General features: G+C 39.9%; 2 protein-coding genes across 4 annotated transcripts; both read left to right on the plus strand.

Annotated features, from left to right (window-relative positions):
- Positions 1-16: 16 nt before the first annotated feature.
- Positions 17-6801, plus strand: il20ra (interleukin 20 receptor, alpha). The gene is made up of 7 exons (XM_040124643.1): positions 17-162; positions 1392-1515; positions 1895-2103; positions 2208-2383; positions 2527-2671; positions 2994-3130; positions 3944-6801. Exons 1-7 carry the CDS (start codon positions 114-116, stop codon positions 5117-5119), a joined length of 2016 nt encoding a protein of 671 aa, XP_039980577.1. The 5' UTR covers positions 17-113; the 3' UTR covers positions 5120-6801.
- Positions 6802-8075: 1274 nt separating this feature from the next.
- On the plus strand, positions 8076-24389 carry ehd3 (EH-domain containing 3). Of its 3 annotated transcripts, none has more exons than XM_040125567.1 (9): positions 8076-8343; positions 8480-9435; positions 13056-13232; positions 13903-14000; positions 19051-19192; positions 19377-19476; positions 19747-19917; positions 21912-22076; positions 22176-24389. In XM_040125567.1, the coding sequence occupies exons 2-9, from the start codon at positions 9209-9211 to the stop codon at positions 22701-22703; spliced, it is 1608 nt and encodes a 535-aa protein (XP_039981501.1). In that variant the 5' UTR covers positions 8076-8343; positions 8480-9208; the 3' UTR covers positions 22704-24389. The 3 variants fall into 3 exon arrangements, with proteins under 3 accessions (XP_039981501.1, XP_039981500.1, XP_039981499.1); XM_040125566.1 differs by having other exon boundaries at positions 8483-9435; XM_040125565.1 differs by having other exon boundaries at positions 8076-9435.
- The last annotated feature ends 1953 nt before the right edge of the window (positions 24390-26342 follow it).

Below are 26342 nucleotides of genomic sequence, written 5' to 3' on the forward strand. Positions count from 1 at the left end.
CTCAGGCATCGGGCTACGGAGAGGTGTGCTGGGCGGAGGAGGCGCAGTAGCCGAGAGGCTGCCGCAGGCTGGAAATGTTTCTTGTGAAAAAAACATGACCGCTCCATGCAGAAATGTGGACATTGTTAGTTTTTCTGAACCTGGGGGTCCTGCACTGTACAGGTATGGCAGCCTTAAACTAACTATACGAGTACGACTGTTGTTTTTGGTATACTTCTTTTTTTCCCTAGTTGGGACGTTAGACCTATTCCCATTACGACAAGTAGCACCTGTTAAATGGTTCACTCTTTATAGTTTAGTGGGTTACTTTAGGCCATTTTGTTGCCATTAACGATTAACGAAACCGTGTGCGTGCGTGCGTGTGCGGTGAAAAGACAGAAGTCACACACGAAAGTCTGAATGCAGGCCAGCCATCGCGCTATTTTGAATATGGCATCAGGTGAAATGTGCAGGAGATTCATTAAATCGTGATCAGAGTGAGAGTCAAAACGGATTCGAAAATCGGATTTGAATCTTGCCGTGGAGCGGATCGGATTTAATAGTTAACAGATTCAAATCACAAGCAATCTCTTTTTATGAAACTGTTATAAATAATGATGTGATGTTTATCCAAATGAAGTGGGCCGCCACAAACTGTTTAATAATTGCAACCTGCAGTGGAAGCATTGTGCAGATATCATACACGAACAAAGTCATTCGTGGTGTCTTCTGAGCCCAAGCAGTCAGGGCACAGTTGTGAGTATGACACGGTAATAAAAAACCGTATTTATTCATATTAAGTAGACACCAAATATCGAAATAGCAATTCTTACTATGCACAGAATTGTCGAGGCCAAAAAAGTGGTCACAGGCCAGTCATTTGGTTGTCTACATGGCTTTCATATTTGTAATGTACGGAGCTCTACTTCATGTTCAATTTATTACAGTTCAGTGGTAACTTATGACCCACTCACTTTCATCAGTGTGTCCCTCGTTTTTATATTATACTGTGTTTTTAATTGAATTGAACCTAAATTAGTTCAATTCAATTAATTTAGTTATATTTTTTTGTGTTTAACTGTCCAATGTATAGGTTTAGTAAAGAGCCAATAGTATCAAAGCACAACAAAATTCGTCCGCATTCTGTGTGTTGGGCCCAAGTTTGAGATACAGTGGGTTACAGCAATAGCTATCACTTTTTATGTGACGTAGCAAGAAGTATTTCTTTAGTACCGTAAATACAAGAGGAAGTATAAGGATCCGTCAGCCAGTCTGCAACATGGGGGAAAGTCTTCTCCACAACTATTGCATAACCAGAAACCAGCAGACATTCTAATGACACACATTAGTTCATATTAAATGTATGACTCGTATCTCTCTCAGTCTCAAACTTCCCATCTATTTCTCCTCAGTCTCCTCAACTCCTCCCAGCCCCATCAATGTCGTCTTCTCCTCAGTGAATTTGAGGAATGTACTGCATTGGTCCCCAGGAAACAGCACACCGGAGGACACACACTTTACGGTGCAGTATGCCATGTAAGTTTACATTTTTTAGAAAAATGAAGAAAATATGTTCGTTAACTACAGTGGCACCAAGAACAAAGTTATTGTCTTCAAGTTGAAAAGTTATTTCCTTTTTGGTGCATCTGTCATACTGTAACTGCCATGGACTTTAACCTGGTTAAGTCAGAAGTTAATGTTTTTATATAGGCTTTCTTCAGCATGTCCCAACAGAATTTACAGACAAAAAGAAGCCAAGAAAGGAGCGGGGGCAGAAACATAAGAAAGACGTAACTTGATCTAACGAGCAGCCTATGTAACCTGAAGTACCTTTCTTGAGGGGGCATTGAACAGGCCTTTTGATATTATCCTAGCGCATCCTCTTATCTGTGTGGGCGTACTCTGTCTTTCCCAGCTACGGGGACAGCGTGAAAGGAAGTAAAGGACGACAGATTAACTGGAGGGCGGTGCGGCAGTGTACAGAAATAGTGCGCAGCTGGTGCGATCTGAGCAATGAGACGTGGGATCAGGAGCAGGGATACCACGCCAGAGTTTGTGCTGTGGGCAAGAGAGCATCTTCCAAATGGGCCATGACACACAGGAGATTCGATCCAAAGTCCGACAGTAAGTTAAAGTGATGTTCAAACGTTTTGGTAATTTAGGATTGACATGTCAAATGAAACTATTTTAAATCTACCAAAACAAAATATTTTTGTCTGTCTATATAGCTAGTTTTGGTCCTCCGCTGGTCTCTGTGGAAATAGAGGGCAATAATGCCATCATCACTCTGAAGGGACCAGTGAGATATCAGCCTAACAACCAAACCCCGGTGGGTTCCATGGCTACATTATACCCCCAGATGACTTACAACCTCTCAGTCCACAATATCCGTCGCGGCCAGATAGTGAGTAGGAATATATAAAAATCCTAGTTTCTCCCACCCTCCTGGAAATGGAGAGGGGATTAAATCAAGCACCCCTGAAGTTCTTCTGTACCACTTAACCAGTTATAGACTAATCTGTTGTTTGTGTGCATGTTTGTTTGTAGGATCATTTCCAAGTGGTCTCTAGTCCGTACAAATATCCGCTGATGGATCACAAAACAGAGTACTGCTTCTCTGCCAAGACAAGATTCCTCTCCATGCCTGTTCAATGCCTGTCCTCAGCATGGCACTGCATAACATCGCCTCAAGGTACAACCACATCGTGGGTGTGTGAGACAGAGAATATTTTGCTCCCTGTTTTGATGGGTAGAAAGAAATGTGACTTAACATGATACGGAAGAGAAAGAGAGTGAATTTTGTGCCTATTGTGTGTGTATGAATTTGGACATTTCCAAAATGTCAATCAAGAAAAATTGCCTTCTTTTTATCATGATAATAGTGCATTTTGGATTTTCTACATTAAGTCCTGATGTGGCTTGGAAGGTGTTCACATAGTATTCCCTACATGTACCTTTACACAAATCTATGTATGTATTTGTGTGACATGTTCCCGATTCATGTCTCCTTCCAGACCCTGTGATTGCACAGATGCAGAGGGTGGTTTGGGGCATTGTTGCTCCATCTTTGTGCATGTGTGTGCTTATGGTGGTTGGCTACTTTCTCCGTAACTACCTGATGGGGAAAGGACAGAAGAGCCCATATATACTGGTAATGCAAACACACACGTGCACTAACAAACAGCTGGCAGTTGAACTACTTTTCGGGATTATTATCCTTTTGTCACCCACTGTACCACTCGCAGAATTCTAGCAGTATGTAGAACTTTTACTTTTTGCTAGCACTGTAAAAAGTTGCATGGCGATAAACATGTAATATTGGTATCAACAAATAAGATTCTTCTCTTTTTGGTAATTGAATCCAAATGAATCCAGGTACAATACAGAGTACGCAAGTAAAACTTGAAAAAGTATGGCGTGTCCAGGGGGGAGTGTATGTTAAAAGGTTTAAAAAGGCATGATGATCAGTTTACTTGTCATAGAGGAGCTTGTGAAAACAGTTATAAAATGTAAGAAAAATAACCCTGATGACGTCATCACCAGGTTTATCTCAGCTTGGATGTGGATAACACATTTTTTTTAAGGGGGAAAGCCTGTGTTACAAACTGGACTGTAACATTTTTAAAGATGATGGCATTTAGCAGGCAGGAAGAGTCTAACAAAGGACACTGATAAGGTACATTATAGGAAATGTAGAGGCTTGACCCATGGTAGGGACTAAAAGTCAGTATATCTTGGTCTCTGTTGATACACTTTTGACCTTTGTTTGCAGTATTAAATCACTGGAGGGAGCTTTTTAAGAACTGATTTAATTTTAGTGTCTAATTGGTACAGTATGTGATAAATAAATAATCCAAATTTGACTGTTTCACAGCATGTCAGACAAGTAATGTCGATTTCAAAAATGTTTCAAAAGCTAATGGTCAATCTTCCAATGCCACACTCCTTCTCCTTCAACCTCCAGAACCCACCTTCCTTTCAACCTCCCCTTATGACTTTCTCTCCTGAGAATTTCAACCTCATCCTCATCAGTGTCATCAAAGACGAGCCAGGATCAGAGACTGACAACGCCAGAACAGACCCTGCATGCCCCAAGCGGCAGCAACACAACGCAGATCCCCCACCGAGGTACTCCCCCCAGAGGCCCGAAGCACCCTCAGAGCTTGATGATTTGTCCATTGACTATGGATTTGTTGGAGTAGCTCCTAAAATCGATGTCATCGGAGAAGGAGACAGTTATGAGAACAATGAGTGGAGAGCTGAGGATGGTCACTCAGCTGGAGTTTACGCTCCTCGGGCAAAGTCCTACCTCTCGCAGATGTCAACCCACACATGCACGCAAACACACATGCCGATACACTCACAGACACATTCACGGTCAGAGAAGTGCACACTTGTACAGGCGCAGCCATGGTCACACTTAAAGTCAGTTTTACTGACCCAAATTCAGGGATCATTACCATCTTTTCAGGGAGCAACTAAGAGAGAGGTCGACAAAGAGGAGGAGGACAGAGAGTGTCGAGGTTTATGTCTAAATAAAAACCCGCAAACTGGCCTCTACCATGTTCCTGTAAATCTACAAGCAAAGAAGGAAGTAGGAAGGGTGGAAGAGATGGACAGAAAGGTCAGAGTAAGAACAGATGGAAAGATAGATGGAGCAGTCAAGGAAGGAGGTGAGAGTGATCAAGTAGCCCTTCTTTCTGCTTATATCCCCCAGAGCATCAAATACACACCTACTTCCCACCCTGAACTATCAGATTTCTTACAAAATGACTATGGTCTAGCTACAGCACACAGTATAGAGGAAGATGAGGAGGAGGAGGAGGAAGAGGGAACTCATATAATCTGGGATCCTGAAACTAGGAAACTAGTTCTGCCAGAGATGGCGATGGAGTTCAGCAAGGAGGGGGGGTTGGTTGGGTCGATGCAGGGAGAGGAAGGGAGTCAGGGCAGGATGGAAGGAGAGGAGGAGGAGGTGAAAGCTGTGAAGGGCAAGTTGAAGTGGGACAATGTGTTTGTCACTCAAGCATCTGAGGAAGAGGCAGAGGCACTTAGAGAGATGGAGAGAGGTGGGGAAACAGGGTGGGAGGAGAATGATATTTTGAACAAATGGAATTTGGTAATCTCAATGGACCAGTAGATGATATTCATCTATATACTTACCCCATTCTTACAAAAAATGCTCTTCTGCACTTATCATTAAATATCATTATGCAAAAGCATGACCTATCAGTTTTATTTGAATACACATGTAATAATATCAAAATCTTAGGAGCACTTAGTACTGTAGTAGGGTTCTCCGAAACTAGCATCAAAATACCAAATGATGGGTTTTGTTTTTTTTTGTGAACAGTTTGGTAAACCTGGCAAATGTTTGTGACAATAAGCTCTTCCTGTGTTTTCAGGTAGTACAAAAACCCTGTGAAGAAAATTAACATTGGTGGTTTCTGTTACTTCTTCAGTATGTTGTGATATTCTATGTGACCACAGTTTACAATAGATATTCCTTGACTGTACTTATGTGTTGACTTGATAAGAGTGATTAGCAGTAGTAGTTGTGGGTAGTTTTGGTTTTGGTTTAGCATCACCCTATCCCTGTTTTAGTTCCAGGTAAAGCACTTAAATTGTTCTTGTTGAAACACCTTTGGACAGTATTTGTTTGTATGCTGGTGGTAAATTGGGCTGAATCATAATGTAATTCTTCATTTTTCTTTTTGAAGGAAACGCTGATTGTTAGAGGAACAGGAGGTTTTTCTTCGTGATTAATGTGTTGATACACCGTCTGATGAAGGCAGAGCTACAGCACTTTAGTCTTTATTCTTTTATCTAATTCAGGTTTTATACGAATAATGGAGCTGCCTGGCCCATAGTGTCAGTTTTCTCTCTTTGTACTAAAAAAAAAGGGACAATCAGTCAATAGTAATTTTCTGCATTTTATTTTGGTTCTTTTCTTAACCTTTTTCTGTCTGCAGGAAAAAAATAGCATCACTTAGTCATCTGGTTTTTCTATTTTTGTATGCTACATAGTTTGTTCGTTTTGAGCTGAGATGTTCAGAAGCTTGCTGGGATATTTTATTTTAAGTTATCCCACTTTACTTTTCAATCTACTATCAGTTCTGCATTCCATCAGCATCAACACAGGCTTAAAATAAAAATGAAGAATATTTAATAATTAAAGCACAGTAAAAAAAAAACAACTTTAACTTCACTTTTGTACCTTTGTTATTCAGAAGAATGCCACATAATTTATGTACCACCATGTAACAATGAAGGGAAATAATTATGGTCTTTTGTTAGTGTTTTTCCTTTTTCTACACCTCTTTTTGTAGTTCTGTCCATATGAAGTTATAACTACTCAAAATGATTTATACTGTAATTTACTGTACAATCTCTTCCTGTGAACTGGTGACCTGCATGTATCCAATGATACAGGAAGGGGGAATTCTGAAAACAACTCAGGTTATCTGCAATATGATGATAAGTTTGATGCCGTGCATGAAGGTGTAAACATTTTTTTTAAATGGTTTTACTGTGGGAAATAAAAAACTGATATTTTTATATGTTCCCAAGAAATAATACCAATAATGTGAACTTGTTACATCGATTCTGCTCTGCTGTGTTTATAAAGGTAAAGGCTAAGTGACCAGTTTTTTTTTCTTTCACTTAGAGTATTGTACACTTACCAGGTTTCGCATATTCTCAGGATGACTCTATAGCTTTACAATGTTCACATACTTAAGAAAATGTCTGCATGCCGTGACCGACCTTTGTTCTGTACTATGTTTGACTTCTATTCCTGATACCTGCCTCTACAAGTTGAAACAAGTGAGTAAATAGAGACATCTGCTGGTCAAATTGCAAACAGACCTCATGATATTTGTTGTAAGGGCAAGAGCGAGGACACCTCTTTTCACATAAAAATGACTATGTCCTGATACCTTGCATCTGATGTCATCTGCTCACAAAAACATTCTCAGGCACTTGTACAGGTAAGTAACTATTACAGTCTAGTCATTTCTGTGATTGATTGTTTTTAATTTAAATTGCTGAATAGAGATAAACTTCACAAAAACAAATACATTTGAGAGCCTGTTCCAATTTATAAAGGTGGTGTGTAGGTATATACAGTATAATGCATCTTCAGAGCCATATTGGTTCCCAAACTGAGCACCGCCAAGGCCCCTTGCATGAGGTCTCTAGCAATATAAATAAAATTTTAATCTTAATTTTCCCCTCCCATGAGACTACATCACCAATCTGGTCCAACTACAGTACAAACAGTTATGCATGGCAGCCAGTAGTGATTTCCAGGTTAGATCCAACTTCACCTAAATATAACAGGAACAATTGAATTCTGCACTGAAAATCATACCAAGTAAAAGTCTACAAATATTACTATACTCAAAAGTGTAAAAGGAAATCCACACACATTCACATTCACCAGTGTGCTCCAGTGAGTGTTATATGAATATATGTAACATTGATGTACCAATGCTACCTATGTAATGCACTGTTGGGTGGTAAATCTATATGCACAATCTGTCGTAGTCAGAGACAGTAGACATGTTTTGTATGTAAATATCTTAGTCTGAAAAGAAACTGTCAACTAGCCGTCAAATGTAGTGTGAGGTATTATGAATAATATTTGCTTTGAAGTATACATAGCTAAATATAAAGCTGCGCAAAATGTAAATAGGTAAGCATCTAAAGTACAAGCATGTCAAAACGACAGCTGTTCTTTAAGTACAGTACTTGTGAGTATGTAGTGTGGTTACGTTCCTCCTCAGACTTCTATTTTGAAAAACATTTTGAAATATATGACAGAAAAGGGCAGTACATTGTTTTGTAGTCACTTATCGATGTTTTAATCTTTTTTATAAAAATGACTGGTATCGGTTACTCAGAAAGAGAAATGTTCACATTTATTAACCTGTGGGTGGCGCGCTGCCATTCAACGGCAGCTCCTCCATCCCTCCTCATCCATCATGGCGTCTTCCCGGCCGGCGTCAGCTCCCGCATCACTGGGGCGGGACCGCGGTGGGTCGGACTGCCAGCCGTTGGGCACTTCCGCCGGGCTCGGGTTTCCTTCGACTCGGCATTTAAATTGAGCCGCAGGACGTCAGCTGCTGTTGCACTCAGCGCGGTGCCCGTGGCAGAAAATAACCCGTAGCGCCAGCGAAACAGGTTGCGCTTATTTTCGACTTCCAAAACGACAGAAATAATAGGTGACCCCGAGGAGGTTCGGGTTGTTTTTGTTGGCAACCGAGCGGGAGCAGCTGAACAATAACGGCGGTTGCGCTCTGACAGCAGCTCGGTGCATCATTTTTGGGATTCCTCTGCTAGCCTGGACGAAATTGAATAGCGGTAACGTGATGTGCATGACCAGAATGATTTAGGCTTTTCTGGGCAGTGTTTGTTCACTGCAATAGATCGGTCAACAAAATCAAACTCATTGAACGTAGTGTTGTTGTTTTTTTGTTGTTTTTTTTTTCCGGCCCAGCAGCATAAGCGGCCTGGACTGAGGAGGACCGATGGGCTCGATGATGAGAGTGCATTTGAAGGGTTAGGTTTAAATTCTGATAAATAGATACTTTTTGGATTTTTTTTTTCTTTTTAAGTTGCACACGCTGCCAGACACAAAATCTAAAAATATCCTCACTGGGCTGAATAGGCCAAACCTTATATTACCATCAAGATCAACAACACTCACCAACCATTTAGGGTAGCAGGACAGACAGAGACTGACTTTAACTGTTACTTCATCGATAATTGTTTCTCTCCGAGACAGATGTGAGATAAAATATCTCTGTCTCTATAATTTTGTAAACATTTTTTATTACAAAACAGACTGTGAAAAAATATTTTCTTTTTTTTTTCTTTTTTTTTTTTAAATTCCAGAAAATATAACCTGGAGAAAACAATCTTACTTTTTTCATTGTGCGTATACCAATAACCAATTTTGTTTAGATTTGAAGGTGGACCTTAAGTTATTCGTTTTTGAATTAGGTTAGATCATAGCTTCATCTGACTTTTTGAAACAGAGTTTTAATGTGGAGCTGTTCTTGTCTCATATGTGGGAGAACCTCACTTTCAGGTTGACATTAAGACAATACCCAATCCCTCGAGGGCATAAAAATTTATAGAAAACAACAACAACAACAGATCAACAAACAGCATCTTTGACTAGGAGTACATATTGGCGGCTTTACTAGTCCAATAATAAGCAACCATGTTCAGCTGGCTTGGAACCGATGACAGGAGGAAGAAGGAGCCAGAGGTTTTTCAGACTGTCAGTGAAGGACTGAAGAAGCTTTACAAAACCAAACTCATGCCACTGGAGGAAAGCTACAAGTTCCACGAGTTCCACTCCCCGGCTCTGGAGGATGCTGACTTTGACAACAAGCCCATGGTCTTACTGGTGGGACAGTACTCCACTGGCAAAACAAGCTTCATACGGTGAGAACACAGCATGTACAGTCATACAGGCATATGACGAGCTTCATATGGAAAGGGAAATCACACAGACATGAGGCAGAGGCCAGCAGAAAGATAGAAAGGGAGAAGCTGACACACCCAAACTGATTTTTTTCCCCCTCTTAGTTTTAGCGGTGAAGCAGTTTGACAGCAAGATTGAAGAAGAGGAGAGCAGTGGTCATGCAGTTAAGTTAATTTGAACAAAACAGAATTGCCTTGGAAAAAAAACAAACAAAAAAAACTGTTTGTAAAGAAGAAGAAAAAAAGATAATCCAATCGCACACAGGAAAACACTCAACCTAACTGCTTGGAGCCACACCTCTGCAAGCTTTATTGAATCCATACAAGTTTATATGACAGCCAACATAACACACACACAAACAAACTTGATGCAAATGGAGGCAGCACCGCCTGGCACCTGACGAGGTGTGTGTGTGTGTGTGTGTGTGTGTGTGTGTGTGTGTGTGTGTGTGTGTGGATGATCAGACTGACAGACGGACATCTCAGAGATCAGGGTGTGTTGAAAATAAATGTATTCTGTGTGAGGAGTCATCAGACGTAGAACTGTAAGATTTATACAACTTATTGTGGACGTAGGAGCCCAGCGTCTGAACACAAGCAGAGCTTTCGGGACCTGAGATGTGGAAGGTCTTGGGGACCTCCTCCTAGTCCTCTTAGTACAAGAATAAGAGAAGAATAAGAGTAACTTACTTAGTATAAAAATAATGTTTTACATTCAGAATTCAGTAAGAGCTGAAGAGCTGACCTGCCTGTCTAGTAGCGGTGTGTGTGTGCGTGCGCTCGGGCGCGCGCGCGTGTGTGTGTGGCAGAGAGATATTAGCAGCTGGGTGATAGGCCTCTTTTGAACTGAAGGACTTCTGCTGACATCTTGCCTTTCTGACACACACACACACACACACACACACACAGACAAAGCTACAAACACACACATGCTTGCAGACCCTTGTAGGTAATTAGTTGAAAGCCAGAGAGAGGAGGCTGTTAGTGATTTCCTGATGTAAGACAGGACAGTGCAGTGCAGACACCCCTGCTCTCTCTCTTTTTCCTCCTCTTTCTCTTGATTCTCTCTCTCTCTCTCTCTCTCTCTCTCTCTCTCTCTCTCTCTCCTTGCCTCTCTCTCTCCGTGTCTCTCTCTCTCTCCCACCCTCTCTCTTTTTTCTTTTTTTTTCACTGATGACAACACCCACCACTCAGCAGTCTGACCCTTCACCAACGACATTGTAACAGTAAGATGAAGAATGTACAAATTGCTAAGTAACCCTCGGTCAGAGCTGCTACAGTCACGGCATCTCCTCCCTTTCACATCACAGGGTCTCACTGTGGATCTGAGAACAGTGCAGGTCTAAAGGATGTAGCCGAAAGGTCTGCCAGTTTTGTTAATCTCACCTAAACTACAAGGGAGTGCTATTTTGCACTTTGTCAGAAGATCAGGTGCCATTGTGCTTGGATATGCAGTTACAAAAAATGATGGTATTAATATATTATATTGATTTGAATTTTAAAAGTCTTAAAATGTTAATGAATATCTCACTAAAAGAAAAAGAAAATGGATGGAGAGACAAGAGATGCTGAAGGGGGGTAATATAGTCTCCTTCTTTGGCAGTTAGTCAGAGGTCAGTAATCTCAACCTTCCTTCAGTGTGACCGGACAAATTTTCTTGTCAGAAAGTCAAAAACTGTTGTGGTGACATAGGTTACTCAGACTGCCCTTGTAGTCTTCTATTCTCTTTTCTCACGGGTAGATTTGTAAGGTGGTTCAGTGCTTTAAACCCCATCAAGTGTTACTTTGAGGTTGTGCGAATTTTCAGTTTTATCTCCCTGGCAGGAAATGAACAAACTGCACCGAATGTGATAAGTGAAAGGGTATGCATGTTAGCTGGCCTGTATGTGAATTCCACACACATATACACAGTACATCAAACATGCAATCTGGTAGATGCACATGTGCACAGCCTTCCCACAGACAACGCAGACAGACAGGGAGACAGGAAGATTCACACGACACAGAAACTAGTGCAGAGAGATGGCTCTACCAGGCGCTGCTGGCTCCTGACAAGGTGTGTGTGTGTTTTTGGAGACCCATCTTTACATCTGGTAGCAGTTAAAATGCATAGATATCTCTCACTCCCACTTGAAATTTATGGTGCTTTTTAGCTGTAAATCTCTGGCCTAAATCTCTTTCTTGTGGCCCGTGTTCAAGCTGTTGGGGTTGTGAAACTCAACAGAAACACACTAATCTTCATTTGTGTGATGTCACTGAATTAGCAGAGGAGGATTCAACCTTTCTGATGTAACTGAGGCGTATTGCTATGTCAATACAGTCGAGGTCAAAAGCTAACATCAGTCCTTAGTTGAAAATAATACTTATTTGCTGTAAAACACATTCACAAGTTTGAGTTCTTTGAGAAATGTATTGTAGTTCTCCTGTAAAATGTGCTCAGTCAAAACCAAAGATACATAAAATCTACATCTTATTGCCTGCCTCTCAAACCTTTCCACCCCAGTCAGCTGTTTTTGATCATCAGTGAGCAAACACGCCTGTGGCAAGGGAGTATATTTGACCATTTGTCTTGTCCGAATATGAAGAGCTGAACCAAATTCTTCTTCTTTGGGAATGCCAGTGCTGGTGTGTCCAAGGTTTGAGATCCTGCGGCAGAATTTTAATTGAGTCTTTATTTTTTTATTACGTCCACTTACTGCAATTTATGAGTTCATATTCTAACACAGGCAGAAAATTTCATGTTCGTGTAGGATCCCATCGCTTATAGAAAGGAGCTGATTGAGGAAAAATAAGTTTTCAGGGGCCTTGACTGAGAAGAGTCCTCTGTCTTTGTCTCACCTGATCACAAAACTCTCTTTCAGAGGGGATTTTCTTGGTCCTTGTGGTTAGCAACAAACTGAATTCTGCTTATTCTGGAGCCAGTGCATGGCAACCATCGAGCTTATGATGATGTAAACCTCCCCTAATCTTTGTTTCAACAAGTTATAATTCAAGGCAGACCACTTTTCTGATGATTTTTGAATTTCGCCTTACCATCCAGACCAATTTCCTTTCAGCATAATCGCTATGAAAAGGCATGCAGTACTTCTTTCAAATAAGAGGCTGCAGATGTAGCACACATCTGTCCTGTTGCCTACAGATGAATGCAGGGATTCAATAATAGTATGAATGATGTAAAGGTTATAAGGGATGTGTACAACTCACACACAATTCTTGAAGTGTAGAATTACCCGTTGCTGTCTTAGTTATCCATGGCTGGAGAACTTATGATCAAGTGTTTCTTCTCTGTCATGATTGCTTAATACATTAACAATAAAATAATTTTTGTGTCGTACACATGAAAATACTTAAAAATTGATATAATCCTTATGCTAATATTTCATAAAGTAATTTTATCTCCTGTTATACCTCTACTCTATTGTCCAGTGTCTCAGGTAGCATCTTTTTGAGCTATTACTACAACATACCAAAAATGCCTTTATCTACGCTTGATTTATTCTTACACGGTGTATAGATTACCAAAAACATCTCTTCTCTTGTCTTGTTTAGTTTAACGCCATGTCTTATTATCTCGCCTCCAGCTACCTGTTGGAGCAGGATTTTCCTGGAATGCGGATCGGCCCTGAACCCACCACGGATTCCTTCATCGCGGTGATGCACGGCGACACAGAAGGAGTCGTTCCCGGAAACGCTTTGGTGGTTGACCCCAAGAAGCCCTTTAGAAAGCTGAATGCCTTTGGAAACGCATTTCTCAACAGGTAGATACTTACACACACATACACACCAACATACACACATTCACAATGTTCTAGCTGAAATGTACTGATGGCAGATGTTGTCAGATATTTTTGGAGGTGTGTGCACTGAAAAGACTCAATTTTATACCGAGGTGAAGTATATAAATGTCAAAGGAAAGACTGAGGAAGAGACTGGAGGACAGAGTGAGAGTGAGAATCCACAACACAGCTCTACATTCCTGTGTGATTGAATTTCCCTCTGCTCATTGGTCAGGCTTTCCTCTGTTAATGGGTGTGTGTGTGTGTGTGTGTGTGTGTATGTGAGCGTGAGTGTGAGTGAGTGAGAGTCATCTTTGCAGAGTCATCCTTCTGGAAAAGGGAAACTGCCAAAAACTCTTGCTCTTGCGGTAGTGTCCTCACTATGAGGGCCCACCACTGCTGAAAGGAGAAAGCACTGACTGTCAGTGGGGATTAGGGGGGGTTCACAGTGAGGATGGCCGCTAACCTGTTTGTATTTATTCAGCTGGAGGAGGAAGTGGAGGGAGAGCAGCAGAGATGGAGGAGAAGAAGGGAAAGTTAAGAAGGCTGTTGTGGATGATGTTTGTTGTTAAAATGTTTTACACTTCTGTCCTGATACTTTTATGTGTCCTCCACTCTCCTCGTATGTGTGTGTGTGCGCGCGTGTGTGTAGGTTTGTGTGTGCCCAGCTGCCTAACCCAGTGCTGGAGAGCATCAGTGTGATCGACACACCAGGGATTCTGTCTGGAGAGAAACAGAGAATTAGTCGAGGTAAGACACCACACTCGAGAGGCTCACACTTTTATCTTGCACTTTTTATGTCTGTGTGTGTGTGTGTGTGTGTGTGTGTGTGTGTGTGTGTGTGTGTGTGTGTGTGTGCGTGTGTGTGTGTGTGCGTGTGCGTGTGTGTGTGCGTGCGCGTGTGTGTGTTGGTTAACTGGATCCATTCAGCTGCAGCCCCCTAGTCCCACTGAACACTGAACAACAATGTCAGCATTTCCTTTGGACACGCGTGTGTGACTGTTTATTTTAGCTTTTAGCTATCAGGAGGATTATGCTTCATTCATTTCAAAGAACAGGAAGCAGCGACAAAAAGGTCAGCTTTGAATGCGCTTTCTCACTCTCTCTCTCTCTCTCTCTCTCTCTCTAGTATGCATTTAACATTTTTAACACCGCACAGCTCTGTACTGAATTTAAATTATGAAAAACAGTGTTCAGTTACTTTCATGCATTGAACTTATTATATGATGTCAAACAGAGCTGCAGATTTAAGAGGACTTGCAGTTTGGCTGAAAGTAGTTACATATGTTTTAGCTTCGGCTCGGAAAGACAATTTAGTATTTCTGGGACCAGCTGCAGCCAAGGGAAGTACAGATGTTTTTTGTTACTTGTAACAGCTGTTCATAGATATCATATTAAGTCTAATATCTTCATATAAATTAGATGGCAAAATGTAAGAAGCTGCAAGCTAAAGACCAAGTGAAATTAACGTAAAGGAGTGTCAGGTGGACATTTCAATTTGATAATGACATATTCTTCTTGATTCATCCCATCTATTTAAACAAAAACCTCTTCGTCTCATTTGCATGTTTTGTTTGGCTTATCCATTGGTGCTTATCTCTTGTCACCCAGGTTGGTTTATTGGAATCTTCTGTAGTTTCCCTGAACAATTTATTTGCAAGTAAAACACATTTCGATCCAAATTTGAAAGCTATATGATTTTTAATTGTACTTGTAATCGACATTTTGAGCTGATTTGAACCAACAGTGGACAGATCCCAGCTATGGTGCTGAACTTAAATGCAGAGAGAGACTACAGTGTGACGAGACATTTAGGTGTGAAAGGCCTACAAGAAATCTTCCCAGCTTTCTTACAGGTTGATATGTGTCCGGCATGGCTGGCATTCCCAGAGCTAAAAGCTTGCATTGCCATACCAACGGCTAACATTAACGAAAGAGCTCAGATAATTAAAGACAGCTCTAATTTGGTCGTTCACACATTCCCTCACTCCCTCTGGCTCCATCCATCTTTGAATTTCTTTCTTTGTTTTCCTCCCTCAGCCCTTTTCTCTGTCCATTTCATCCTTTAGTTTGTTCTTCATTAAAACATCGAGTGCAAATGATGCACTGTTTATTGTTTTCTTATGCCAAGTAAGGCCCAGAATGGTTGTCTCTCTTTTACCAAAACTCTGTCTCTGGATATTTGTAATACTGACCCTCATCCCAGTACATTTATCATCAGTCGCACCTAAAAGTATCCCAAAGACATAAAGTAGGTATCATATTAAGTTTGAAATAAACTTGTTTGGTAAATGATTTGTTAGTTGGGGTACTGGCATTCATACTTGCTTCTATTGCTGAACATTAAATCTGTTGAACTAGTGCTTGTATCAATATACAATAACAGGATGAATAGATTACTACTCGGTATAAAAAGGGCCTGACTGCAATCAGAGCAGATCCTGGTGGAATATCTCTACTTGTAAATATGAATTATCTGCACTCAGAAGAGATTGTGATCTCCATGTTTTAAGTTCATGATACTCACAACATTATAATGACATAATTACCAATTTTTCTTCTTTGTCTCCAAAACATTGTGCACGGACAGTTGTCATGAAATTCAGAGTGCCGACATGATAAAATATGCAAACGCACATATGCAGTTTCAGAAGCTAAATACAAACAAGGAATAAACCATGGTCATCGGGTTCAACATGTTACTTCATAACAGGGTTGGGTCTGCTGGGATCTGGATTTTCCTCAGCACTTGAATATGCAAACACTTTTGTCATGAGAGCATTATTGTCAGCAGCTTTTTTGTTGAGAAATAACAGAGAATGAATATTTTGTCAGCACTAACAGAATTTCAGACTGTTTATATTTGGCAGTAGTTAAATTGAAACAGACCCTCATCAGCTCTGTTCTATTTTCTATTTTTTCAAATTTTTTTCGTGTTGTCAAACCAAATAAAATGCACAGTGAGATGTCACCCTGCCATTGTCTGTTAGATATAAAAAAAAAAAAATACAGGCTAAACTCAACCTTTACTGAGTCAGCACAGCTGTGTTTTCTCTGGGGACAAAGTCTGTGTGTGTATGGCGAAATTTTTGTTTATGTGTGTTCGTTTTCATTTTCTCTTCATCCTTTTCCATCAAAATGTTTAGTGCATATATGTTTTCATGTTTCATTTGTATGTATGATACTTGTATTCTGTGTGTCTCATTCTTTGCTGTTTTATCAATGTCTGAATTCATTTTTTGTGTGTGTGTGTGTCTGTGTGTGTGTGTGTGTGAATCCAGATGAGGAGTTGTCAGGCTATAGCTGCCTACATAGATGTCCTTATGGAGGTATTGTAGAAAATAAATCTGGGCATCCACCTGCTGCAAAAGGGCTAAATAAAATGATATCTTGACTATAAAGAATTTATGGACTGTTGCATGTTCTTCACCATATTCTCTTTTCACATGGTTTGGGACTAAATTGTATAGCGGTCCTTGAGTTGACAGTGTTAGGTAGCTAGCTGGATATTTAATCTGATTTATCACATGGTGCTGTTGAGGAAACTGATTGACAAAATAAACCAGAGTTTCTGTTTGATCTAGGTTGTTCTCGGTGCTACTCATAAGAGAATTTCTCTCTTAAAAAAATGTTTGTCCAGTTAGGGGCAGGGCCTTATAATGGTGATGACTTCTTATCTGTCCAACACTATTAGAGCAAGACATTTTCAACAGTTTACCAGATATTTATCCTCTGCTCCACAGAGGGTGAATCCTAAAATTACTGGCCCTGAGCGTTCCTCTGCAGTCCTTGAAAATCGAAATTTCAACTTGTACTGAAAGATCAATTTATGGAGAAAATTCATGTTCTCCGTAGGATGAGCCCTCTCTAATTTTGATACGCCATGAGCAATAGTCTAGTGCCATTCTCAAGCTAAAACTATCAGCTTTGTAGGAAACTACCTGAACTTTGTAAAATTCACTTGTGTAAGCCCCAAAATAAATCCTTTTTTTTTTGAGTTCCCCCTAGCTTTACTCTACCACATTTTTTTCTAGCCCCACCATTATCAGGCCCTACAAATAGTAAAGTAGAAATCATCAGGTCTTGGTGTGCTGTGCAGTGAAATGAAGGTTGCAGCCTTTAGGTGGTCCTACCAGAGCTTTTGACTTAGTCTTGTTTTCCTCCACACCATCTGAAAAGTGCACTGTGTGAAGAACAAGCCACTAAAATTCAAAATATCAAGATATCTCTCTCTCTTAACTCTCCATAGCAGCAGTGTGCCCTCTGTCTCCTCTCAGCTGTGCTCATACAGGACAAAAAGACACAGCTAAAACCGATTACCATGTTTTACATGCTTATTGCTACCACTGCTAAACCTGTGCTTACATCCCAGTGAGGAATTATTGAATACTCCACAACAATCATTTGTTCTGAAAGATGAGCAGTTTGAGGCTGTCAGCATAACCATTTAACACTAGGATCTCAGAGTTTTAGAAGTTTTGTATGACAATTATAGCCATAATAGAAATCGTTCACTCTGAGTGAAAACTTCCTCTAATGGGATGAGCAGCGGTGCAGCCACAGTAGTAATAGCAGCAGTTCAGCAAGTGTGTAAAAAGGGGGATTTTTATCACAGCTATGTCTGTATAGTGAGATTGCCTCCTTGTGAGGAGAAGAGGTGCATCCATCCAGGTCGGATTTAGATATGTTCAACGTGATAACGTGTAAAACCTGTAGATTTAGTTTGTAGTTTGAAGGGAGAAAATGTTTCACAAACATAGCTCTTCAGAAAATCCATCTGACATTCACTTCATTAACATAAAACTACCACCGACTACCAACTGACAGCAAATGTCTCCTAGTTGCTATCCTGTAATCTCTACTGTAAGAGGTTTACCACTGACTCTGCATCTCCTATGTGTCCTTCGTTGTTGGTTGGGAATTTTAGCTCACTAATCTTTCGTTTTGCTCTTTGTTCTTTGTTCTCCTCTCATATCCTGTGAAATTCCTCCAGGTAAGGGCCCTTGAGCAGGATGGAAAGTCAAAGTAGTCAATGATGGACTCGTGCTGACAGACTCAGTCAATGATTCATTTATTTAAGCATTAATTTATGGAGGCATTAACTCACTCATTCACTCAGTCATGCATTAATTCATTCAGAAGGTCCTGGTTGCTTTGCACTTGTGTAGCATAAAGGGTCAAAGCATAAAAGTCAAAACTGTTCATTTATGATGCTAAATGAATTTAGTTTCCCTTTTCATTATTTAGTTTTTAAAAGCCACTTAGTTTGAATATTGGCAGCACCATCTCCATCAGTAAACAGTCATTCTTTTCTCTCAGTATGTTGTAATGTGGGCGTCCTTCTTATTGCCTCTTCTATGACCTGAAGCCATTGTAATTGTTTTCTCTTGGGAATATTGCAACATCACAGTTGATGTTCACAGTTCTTGGGTAACAGATAATGTTGATAGTCAGCATAAAAACTCTTTTGTTCTGACCTGTATCGAAAAAGTAGCATGAACTGCCTCAATCTTTAAATTCGGATCTGTTCACCACCATTTCAAATGCCTGTGTTGAGACTGGTATGGGATGGGAGCAAAGAAATGACTGAGCTAGAAAGAATAAGAGGAAGAATACACAACTAATTATCTCTTTTTCTTACATTGTCTTTTTATCACAACCCTCCCATCCCCTTGTCTGAAACCTTCATTCCACCTTTTATTTCACACCCCAACCTCTTTTTTTTTTTTTTGATTGTGTCCCCTCTCGTGTTCCTCCCTTTTCCTCGTCTGCCTCCTCCTCTTCCTCCTCCTCCTCTCAGGTTATGACTTTGCAGCTGTCCTGGAGTGGTTTGCAGAGAGAGTGGACCGGATCATATTACTGTTTGACGCCCACAAACTGGACATCTCTGATGAGTTCTCAGAGGTGATAAAGGCCTTGAAGAACCATGAAGACAAGATCAGGTAACCAGGGACTGTTTGACTCAAAGACATCTTCATACCTAAAGCTCCTAAAGCTACACAAAGTAGACATTAATACCTGCACACTCCATACGTGTACATAAACCTTAAGTGAGCATTGATGTCATATTAATGTGAGAATTTGGTTGACAACATTACCACTGTTCTCTGCGGTTGTTTTGTTCAGGGTTGTGCTGAACAAAGCTGACCAGATAGAGACCCAGCAGTTGATGAGAGTCTACGGTGCACTGATGTGGTCACTAGGGAAAATAGTCAACACCCCTGAGGTATAGTGATCATGAACTGTGAAAGGGAAAAAAAAAAATTTTTTTTAAAATGGCAACCGTCACATCCTCCATAGGATTTTCTGAAAGGAAACTTCAAAGCATGTGTTTACCTCTGGTCCGACTCAAAGACAAGTGTTTCAAACGTTTCATGTAAAAATCATGTTTATTTCGAAAGCTGTCGAAAGCTCGCTCAGCTTGCCAATATAGGAAATGGAGTCCTCGTTTTCCCCGAAATTCTGTTAATTTCCTTTCTGTCTCTCTCTCTTACAGGTGATCCGGGTCTACATTGGTTCGTTTTGGTCCCACCCTCTGTTGATCCCTGACAACAGAAAGCTGTTTGAGGCGGAGGAGCAGGACTTATTTAAGGACATTCAGTCTTTACCAAGAAATGCAGCGCTTAGAAAACTCAATGATCTGATCAAGAGGGCAAGACTAGCCAAGGTAAGGCACATAGGGAAGAAACAGACATCCCACTGACGGAGAATCTGGCTGTGGCACAGTTTCAGCTACAGGAGTAATAGGTGTTTCCGGGTCCTGGGATGTAATTAATAGTGGCTGTGGATATAATAAGCACTGGTACATACATCTAACCAACATTCCCTACTTTAACAGAAGGATAAGCAGTTTGACACCTATTCTATATTTAAATAATTTTTGCCTGAGTCTCTCTAGATTTATTATTATTATTATTATTATTATTGTAGTTCACCTAATGTTGACACTCATTCGCCATTATTTTCTGATTGAACTGAACCCAGACTTTTTAGGGATTACACTAAGTGTTTTATTATTCTTAGATCTTTAATGAGCTGTTATTTGTCAGTGACATGTTTTGACTGTCAACACAGGTGTGTGCGTTTGTGCATGTTTCCCTGAGTCCACCTTGCGTCCTTGAAGCTCATCACAAAACACATACACACACCATATCAGTTTGTCAAACAGGAAAAATGCACAACTCTCAAAGTGTTTGATTGTATGCATGTGTACATCCTCTGTGTTACCGCAAACTACATTGGGCAGTGGTCTGTGGCCTTTCATACCTGACTTCCTGCCCAGAGAGGAAATAGGACATAATTCACTCAGAGGACAATAACCACACTTGTCTGGTTCTATTGGTTCTGTGAAAGCAACAAGCTTTTTCTGTCAAGGTTAACAGCTGGACAGGGTGGATAAGGTGAGTGATTGATGGGAAGAAGAAATAGGAAACGCACACACACACGCACGCACACACACACACACACACATTACCGCAGCAACATAACAAACATGGGTTTTCCCATTACTTTTGCCATGTTTGATTTGTGGTGACTAATAAAAGCAAATGTCAGTATTGAGGTAATTTGAGAGATTTAGTGTATGTGACTTATCTGGTTAAAGGAGTATTGAGTGTCCTCAGACTCAAGGCAACTTAACAGTCTGCTGCATTTTAGCCATTTATCAAAAGGTCTTGTCCAAAAAATTACATGGGAAGTATAAAAATGAATTTCAAGAATATGAGACTGCAAATATGAGTGGAATTTAGTCATGTTTTGTTTTAGGGTGATTTAATGTTCATCTTCTTAAGTCCCTCATTGTTTCAATGTTTAAAAGATGGTTAACACAAACACCTGTTTTTGTCTGCTTTATGATGCGGTCCAAAGATTGTAACTAATTCCAAGTACTCATGAAAATCTTGCCTTGATTTAGTTTTGTAAAACACTGTCCCTGCTTGTGTGATGTCTCCCTCTCAATAAACATCCAATTTCATGAGACATAAAGGGGGGAACTTTTTTGTTTTATGTTGACTGGAATTCCACATTACACTTAGGAGGAGTCAACAGTTAAATCACTCCAGGTCGCTGTTTAATGTTATAGTCCTTAATATTTTCAAGGCCAATTTTTATACTATTTATGGCTGACATTTATTTTGATATACATAGTTACCTCTCTATGTAGTAGTTTGCATTTAGTGGCAGAGTCCACCGTTCCCGTGCTGGATTCAAATGGTAGTCACATGCAATAGAGATTCACAGGAAATGATGCATGTACCGAATGAAATTCGGAAGACAAAGCATATGTTTCATAATGAGGTAATTTGGAACAGCAGAGCAGCTGGTCCTGGGCATTTTGAAGAGGAAACATATTTGTTCCGGTGCAATATCAATACACCAATTTAAGAAGAAGACATCAAATTTGCGATGTAAACAGATTCGTGTGTTGCTTGACTTCTTTTCTTGTATTTCTGACAGAGTAGCTGCTCAAATTCATTCAACCCATTGATGAATAAATGTTATGTCCATTTTGAGCGACCACCAGTAACCACAGGTGTTGCCAAATCAACCAGAACTGAAATCTTAAGGATTTAAATGCAAAAACTTTAAAGAGGCCAATTTGATCTTGCCGCCCCAGTGAATTTCCTTTTGAGTACATGAGCCTCTTTCACTCTCAACATGCAGGTTCATGCCTACATCATCAGCTCACTGAAGAAAGAGATGCCCTCTGTGTTCGGGAAGGAAAACAAGAAGAAAGAACTGATCGGCAGTCTGGGAGATATCTATAAACGTATTGAAAGAGAGCATCAGATATCACCTGGAGATTTCCCAAATTTGAAGAAGATGCAGGTAAGGAGGAAGGAGGGAAGGAATGTAGATTTATAAATAGAGGCTTAGATAGGTAAGACCTAAAGTTGTGATGTGGTTGTTTTGTTGTCCGTCTCCCAGGACCAACTCCAGGCTCAGGATCTCACCAAATTCCAGCCTCTGAAACCCAAACTTCTGGAGGCAGTCGACGACATGCTAGCCAACGACATTGCTAGCTTAATGGTCCTCGTCCGTCAAGAAGAAACACAGCGCCCTAACCCAGTTGTGAAGGGCGGTGCGTTCGATGGCACTTTGGATGGCCCGTTCGGCCACGGGTATGGCGAGGGAGCCGGCGAAGGCATCGACGAAGCTGAGTGGGTCGTTGCACGCGACAAGCCGGCTTATGATGAGATTTTCTACACGTTATCTCCTGTCAATGGAAAAGTGACGGGAGCCAATGCCAAGAAGGAGATGGTGAAGTCAAAACTGCCCAATACAGTGCTGGGAAAGATCTGGAAGCTGGCAGATATCGATAAGGATGGGATGCTGGATGATGAGGAGTTTGCGTTGGCCAATCACCTGATAAAAGTGAAACTGGAAGGACATGAACTGCCATCAGAGCTGCCTGCACACCTGGTTCCCCCATCTAAGAGGAAAATACCTGAGTAAATGTAAGATTACCCAAACTTCCTGCTGCAAAACCTGTAAGTAGACCCCACCACCACCCCAAGAGAAAATCATCCCTTTTCCTGTAGCATTATAGCAAAAAACCTAAAAATGAAAAATTAGGCCGCATTTCACAAGCTTCCCTGTTGCTTCATTCCCACATCTGCAGTCTTTCCTTACATTCAAGAGACAAATATTAGAAGAAACTATTCAGTTAAATTCAAATAATACTAAGTTAACTGAAGCTAATCGACTGACTGCAAACCTTTGTGTGATGGCAAAAACGTATAATAAGTACAATTTTTTTGACAAAGAACTCTGTAGGATTTGACGTGTCAACAGAGTGACATTTTCTAGTGACATTGGATTTAAATGAAACACTTCTGCAGTGCTGAAATGACTTTTACCAAGGTAGAAAAAACTGGATCTGGATGAGTCCTCCAATTAAAGTCAAGTCTTTAGACCAGTTTGCTTGTTTTTTATTTGAAGGTGAGATATTGGGAGTTGTTAAGTAGGACAGGTGTTAGAGACGTTAGGACGACCGATATGGTGATTAGTAAAGCAAAACAAATTAAAAGTCTAAAACAAGAAACACTGGAATACAGAAAAATGTAAGTTGGTCTAAACTACTGGAAGAAAATGGGAGAGGTGCAACAGTGTGAAGACAAAAAGAAGGAAGAAAGAACATTTTGTTGGAAGGATTATTTTGGGAGAAAGGTATAAAACTGTAAATAAGCAGTTTATACCCATTAGAACTATTAATATATTATTATCTGTCATCAGCACAGTTAACTCATGTTTGACTGCAGTATTTCACATGACCACCAAAACATTTAACAGCCCTTTTATTTTGAGGTCCTGCATTATCTTTTGTCTCCTGGCACAGCTGAGTATTCTGGCTTTAGTTTCATGGTGATATATTAAAGATTTCCTGTCAAATGGCTGGAAAATACACAACAACATACCAACGTGTAAAAGCACACACACAGAAAACGAACATCAATCTGGCTTTGGATTTTGACAATAACCTAGTGGTGCACCTCCAGTTAACACAAAAAGAAAATGGTCTAAATCAATTACTAACTTTCTAAAATTTAAAATGTGATCTGCTGATGTTAGTCTTAGTGTGTGGGATGGAGTTTATGACATTACCATCATGTATTGTAGGATGATGACTTTGAGAGGACCTTTTGCAATGGAGGAGGAAATGTTTCTTGAACGGGAAACAAGTGGGGGAGAAACTAAGAATGTTACGTGAATTGTCTCTTCAAATTGTTCTGAATCTCATTAACATGTTTGAAGATACTGTGACTATAATATGAAACTATACTGTGGGTATCATTTGGACACATCAGTGTGCTGACATTCTCAGTATAAATGTGTTGTAAGGACTTTGAATCTTGAGTGTGCAGACGTTCATGGTTCTGTGTGGGCACATCCTGACTATTCAATGTATGCATATGAACACATGTATCAGTGTTATTATTTTTTATCGTTTATGTATTAAGTCTTAAGCATTACACAGGCTACTGATTTGGGGTTATTCCAGTGGGTTAATTGAAAACTGATGAATCAGTTAGTGTTCACTTACCTGACCATGCAGTCCAGAGAGTGAACGCACAGCTTTTTGCTTATTTTGTGATGATATAACAAACACTAATCGACACAATTTTCAAAATGTTCCTTTTTTTTTTTAATTTTGGCTTTCTATTTCATGTATTTAAATTGTACACATGTAATAAATGTAATTCCTCTTTACAATGTTTCTGATGTATTACTGTAGCGTTATGCCAGTATATGTATGTATGTACGTATATTTCACATTAGGACCATAGTTTTAATGAGTTTCTACCATAAGATGAAACGTAAAACTATAATTGGATTTCCATATGATAAGAAATGTTTACTTATGTGTTGGGAGTGAGGCGGTATTTACCCATTTTGAGCTTTAGAATTGATTTAACTGAAATATTTCCATTTTATGGCCATTAATTCTCCTCCATGTGTGTCTCTGTGCTATTACTGTGAATCTAATGTACATAAGAAGACTGCTTGCATTCCATGAACACAGATGGGAAATCATCCACATCATCTTGTGTGCTTCATCCATCACTGGCTCATATTTCATAGACGAGCCAGATCAGACAATAAAATATGTGCTTGTCGAATATGAATTCTCTGCAAAATAAAGTCCTTGAACTTGACAAGTTGGTTTCATACTTGGATGGATTGCAACATGAAATCCTGTCTACTGGTAAATATACTAAGTGGAAACACTGGCGTTATGGTATTTTGTCTGTTTTTGAGGTGGTGATGCCTTGCTTAATCTGTACTTCACTGCTTTCCTGTCAACATCAACAGTCTGAAAGTGTAATAAAATTCATATACTCAACTTACTGGCTTTGTGTTTGTTAGGAGCAATGTAAATATGTCCCGCTTTTGACTTCCTCTGGCCTGTCTCGTGTGTGTGTGTGTGTGTGTGTGTGTGTGTGTGTGTGTGTGTGTGTGTGTGTGTGTGTGTGTGTGTGTGTGTGTGTGTGTGTGTAGAAAAATATATAAATATAAAAATTAATTCATTTATTAATAAAATATATATAGATATAGATATATATAGAGATATATAGATATATATATAGAGAGAGAGAGATATATATAGATAGATATAGATAAATATAGAAAACCAAAATAATAACTCAATAATGAAGCAAAGATTTTGAAATTTGATTTTATACATAATTTTATACATACATTATACATAATTATTTGAAATTACAGTAAACTGGAAGCCTAAACAGTCAGACATCTCTAACGCGCGAGTCATTAGATTCAAATTGGATAACTTTACTGATATCAGTAATGTAAGAGCAGACAACCTCTAACAATAAATAAAGGAAATAGAATGGACTCGATTTTGAGAAAAACACGGGGTCATAATATTAAGACACACAGGATGGGTTCCATGCCACTTATGATCTGTCTGTGTATTGTGTGCTAAGAGATCACCATAATTTTAGCTTGACACCTATTTTTCTCCTCTATGCCCCGCAAGAGAACTAAAAACAAACCACAAAAAATGTGCAACAGATTTGATAGAAAATCAAACAAATGTATTTCTATGGATTATAAAATTAATATGTTGTGTTTATCTGGAGCTACTGAAAAACAGGGTGGATTATATTTTATGGTAAGGAAAATAAGTGAATTCTTTCGTGATATATCTCAAGGGGCTAATCCTTATCTTGAATTCACTTCAGGAATTACAGAAAGTAAATGAGAGTTATTGGTGCTTCAACTACAGTATGACCATGTTTATGCCATTGTCATTTAAAATGTAAACTGTCAATTGTAAATTGTATACATGTGTGTGTTTGTGTTTGTGTGACGGTGTGTGTGTGTGTGTGTGTGTGTGAATGTGTGTGGCAGGAAGTCAAAGAGTCCCCTTGGCTTGTGACTCTAAGACCCCTTTAACAAACACACACACACACACACACACATGCACACACATGCCACATGCAAGGAAGATGCAGCACTCTCTCCTCTCACACAGGAAGTTCTGTTCTTGTCCACCATTTCCTGTCTGTCCCACCTTAACCCTCACACACATACGCAAACACAGACACACACCAACACACACATAATATT

The sequence above is a fragment of the Xiphias gladius genome, chromosome 4 (genome assembly GCF_016859285.1).
Source record: "Xiphias gladius isolate SHS-SW01 ecotype Sanya breed wild chromosome 4, ASM1685928v1, whole genome shotgun sequence".
NCBI classification, from domain to species: domain Eukaryota; kingdom Metazoa; phylum Chordata; class Actinopteri; order Istiophoriformes; family Xiphiidae; genus Xiphias; species Xiphias gladius.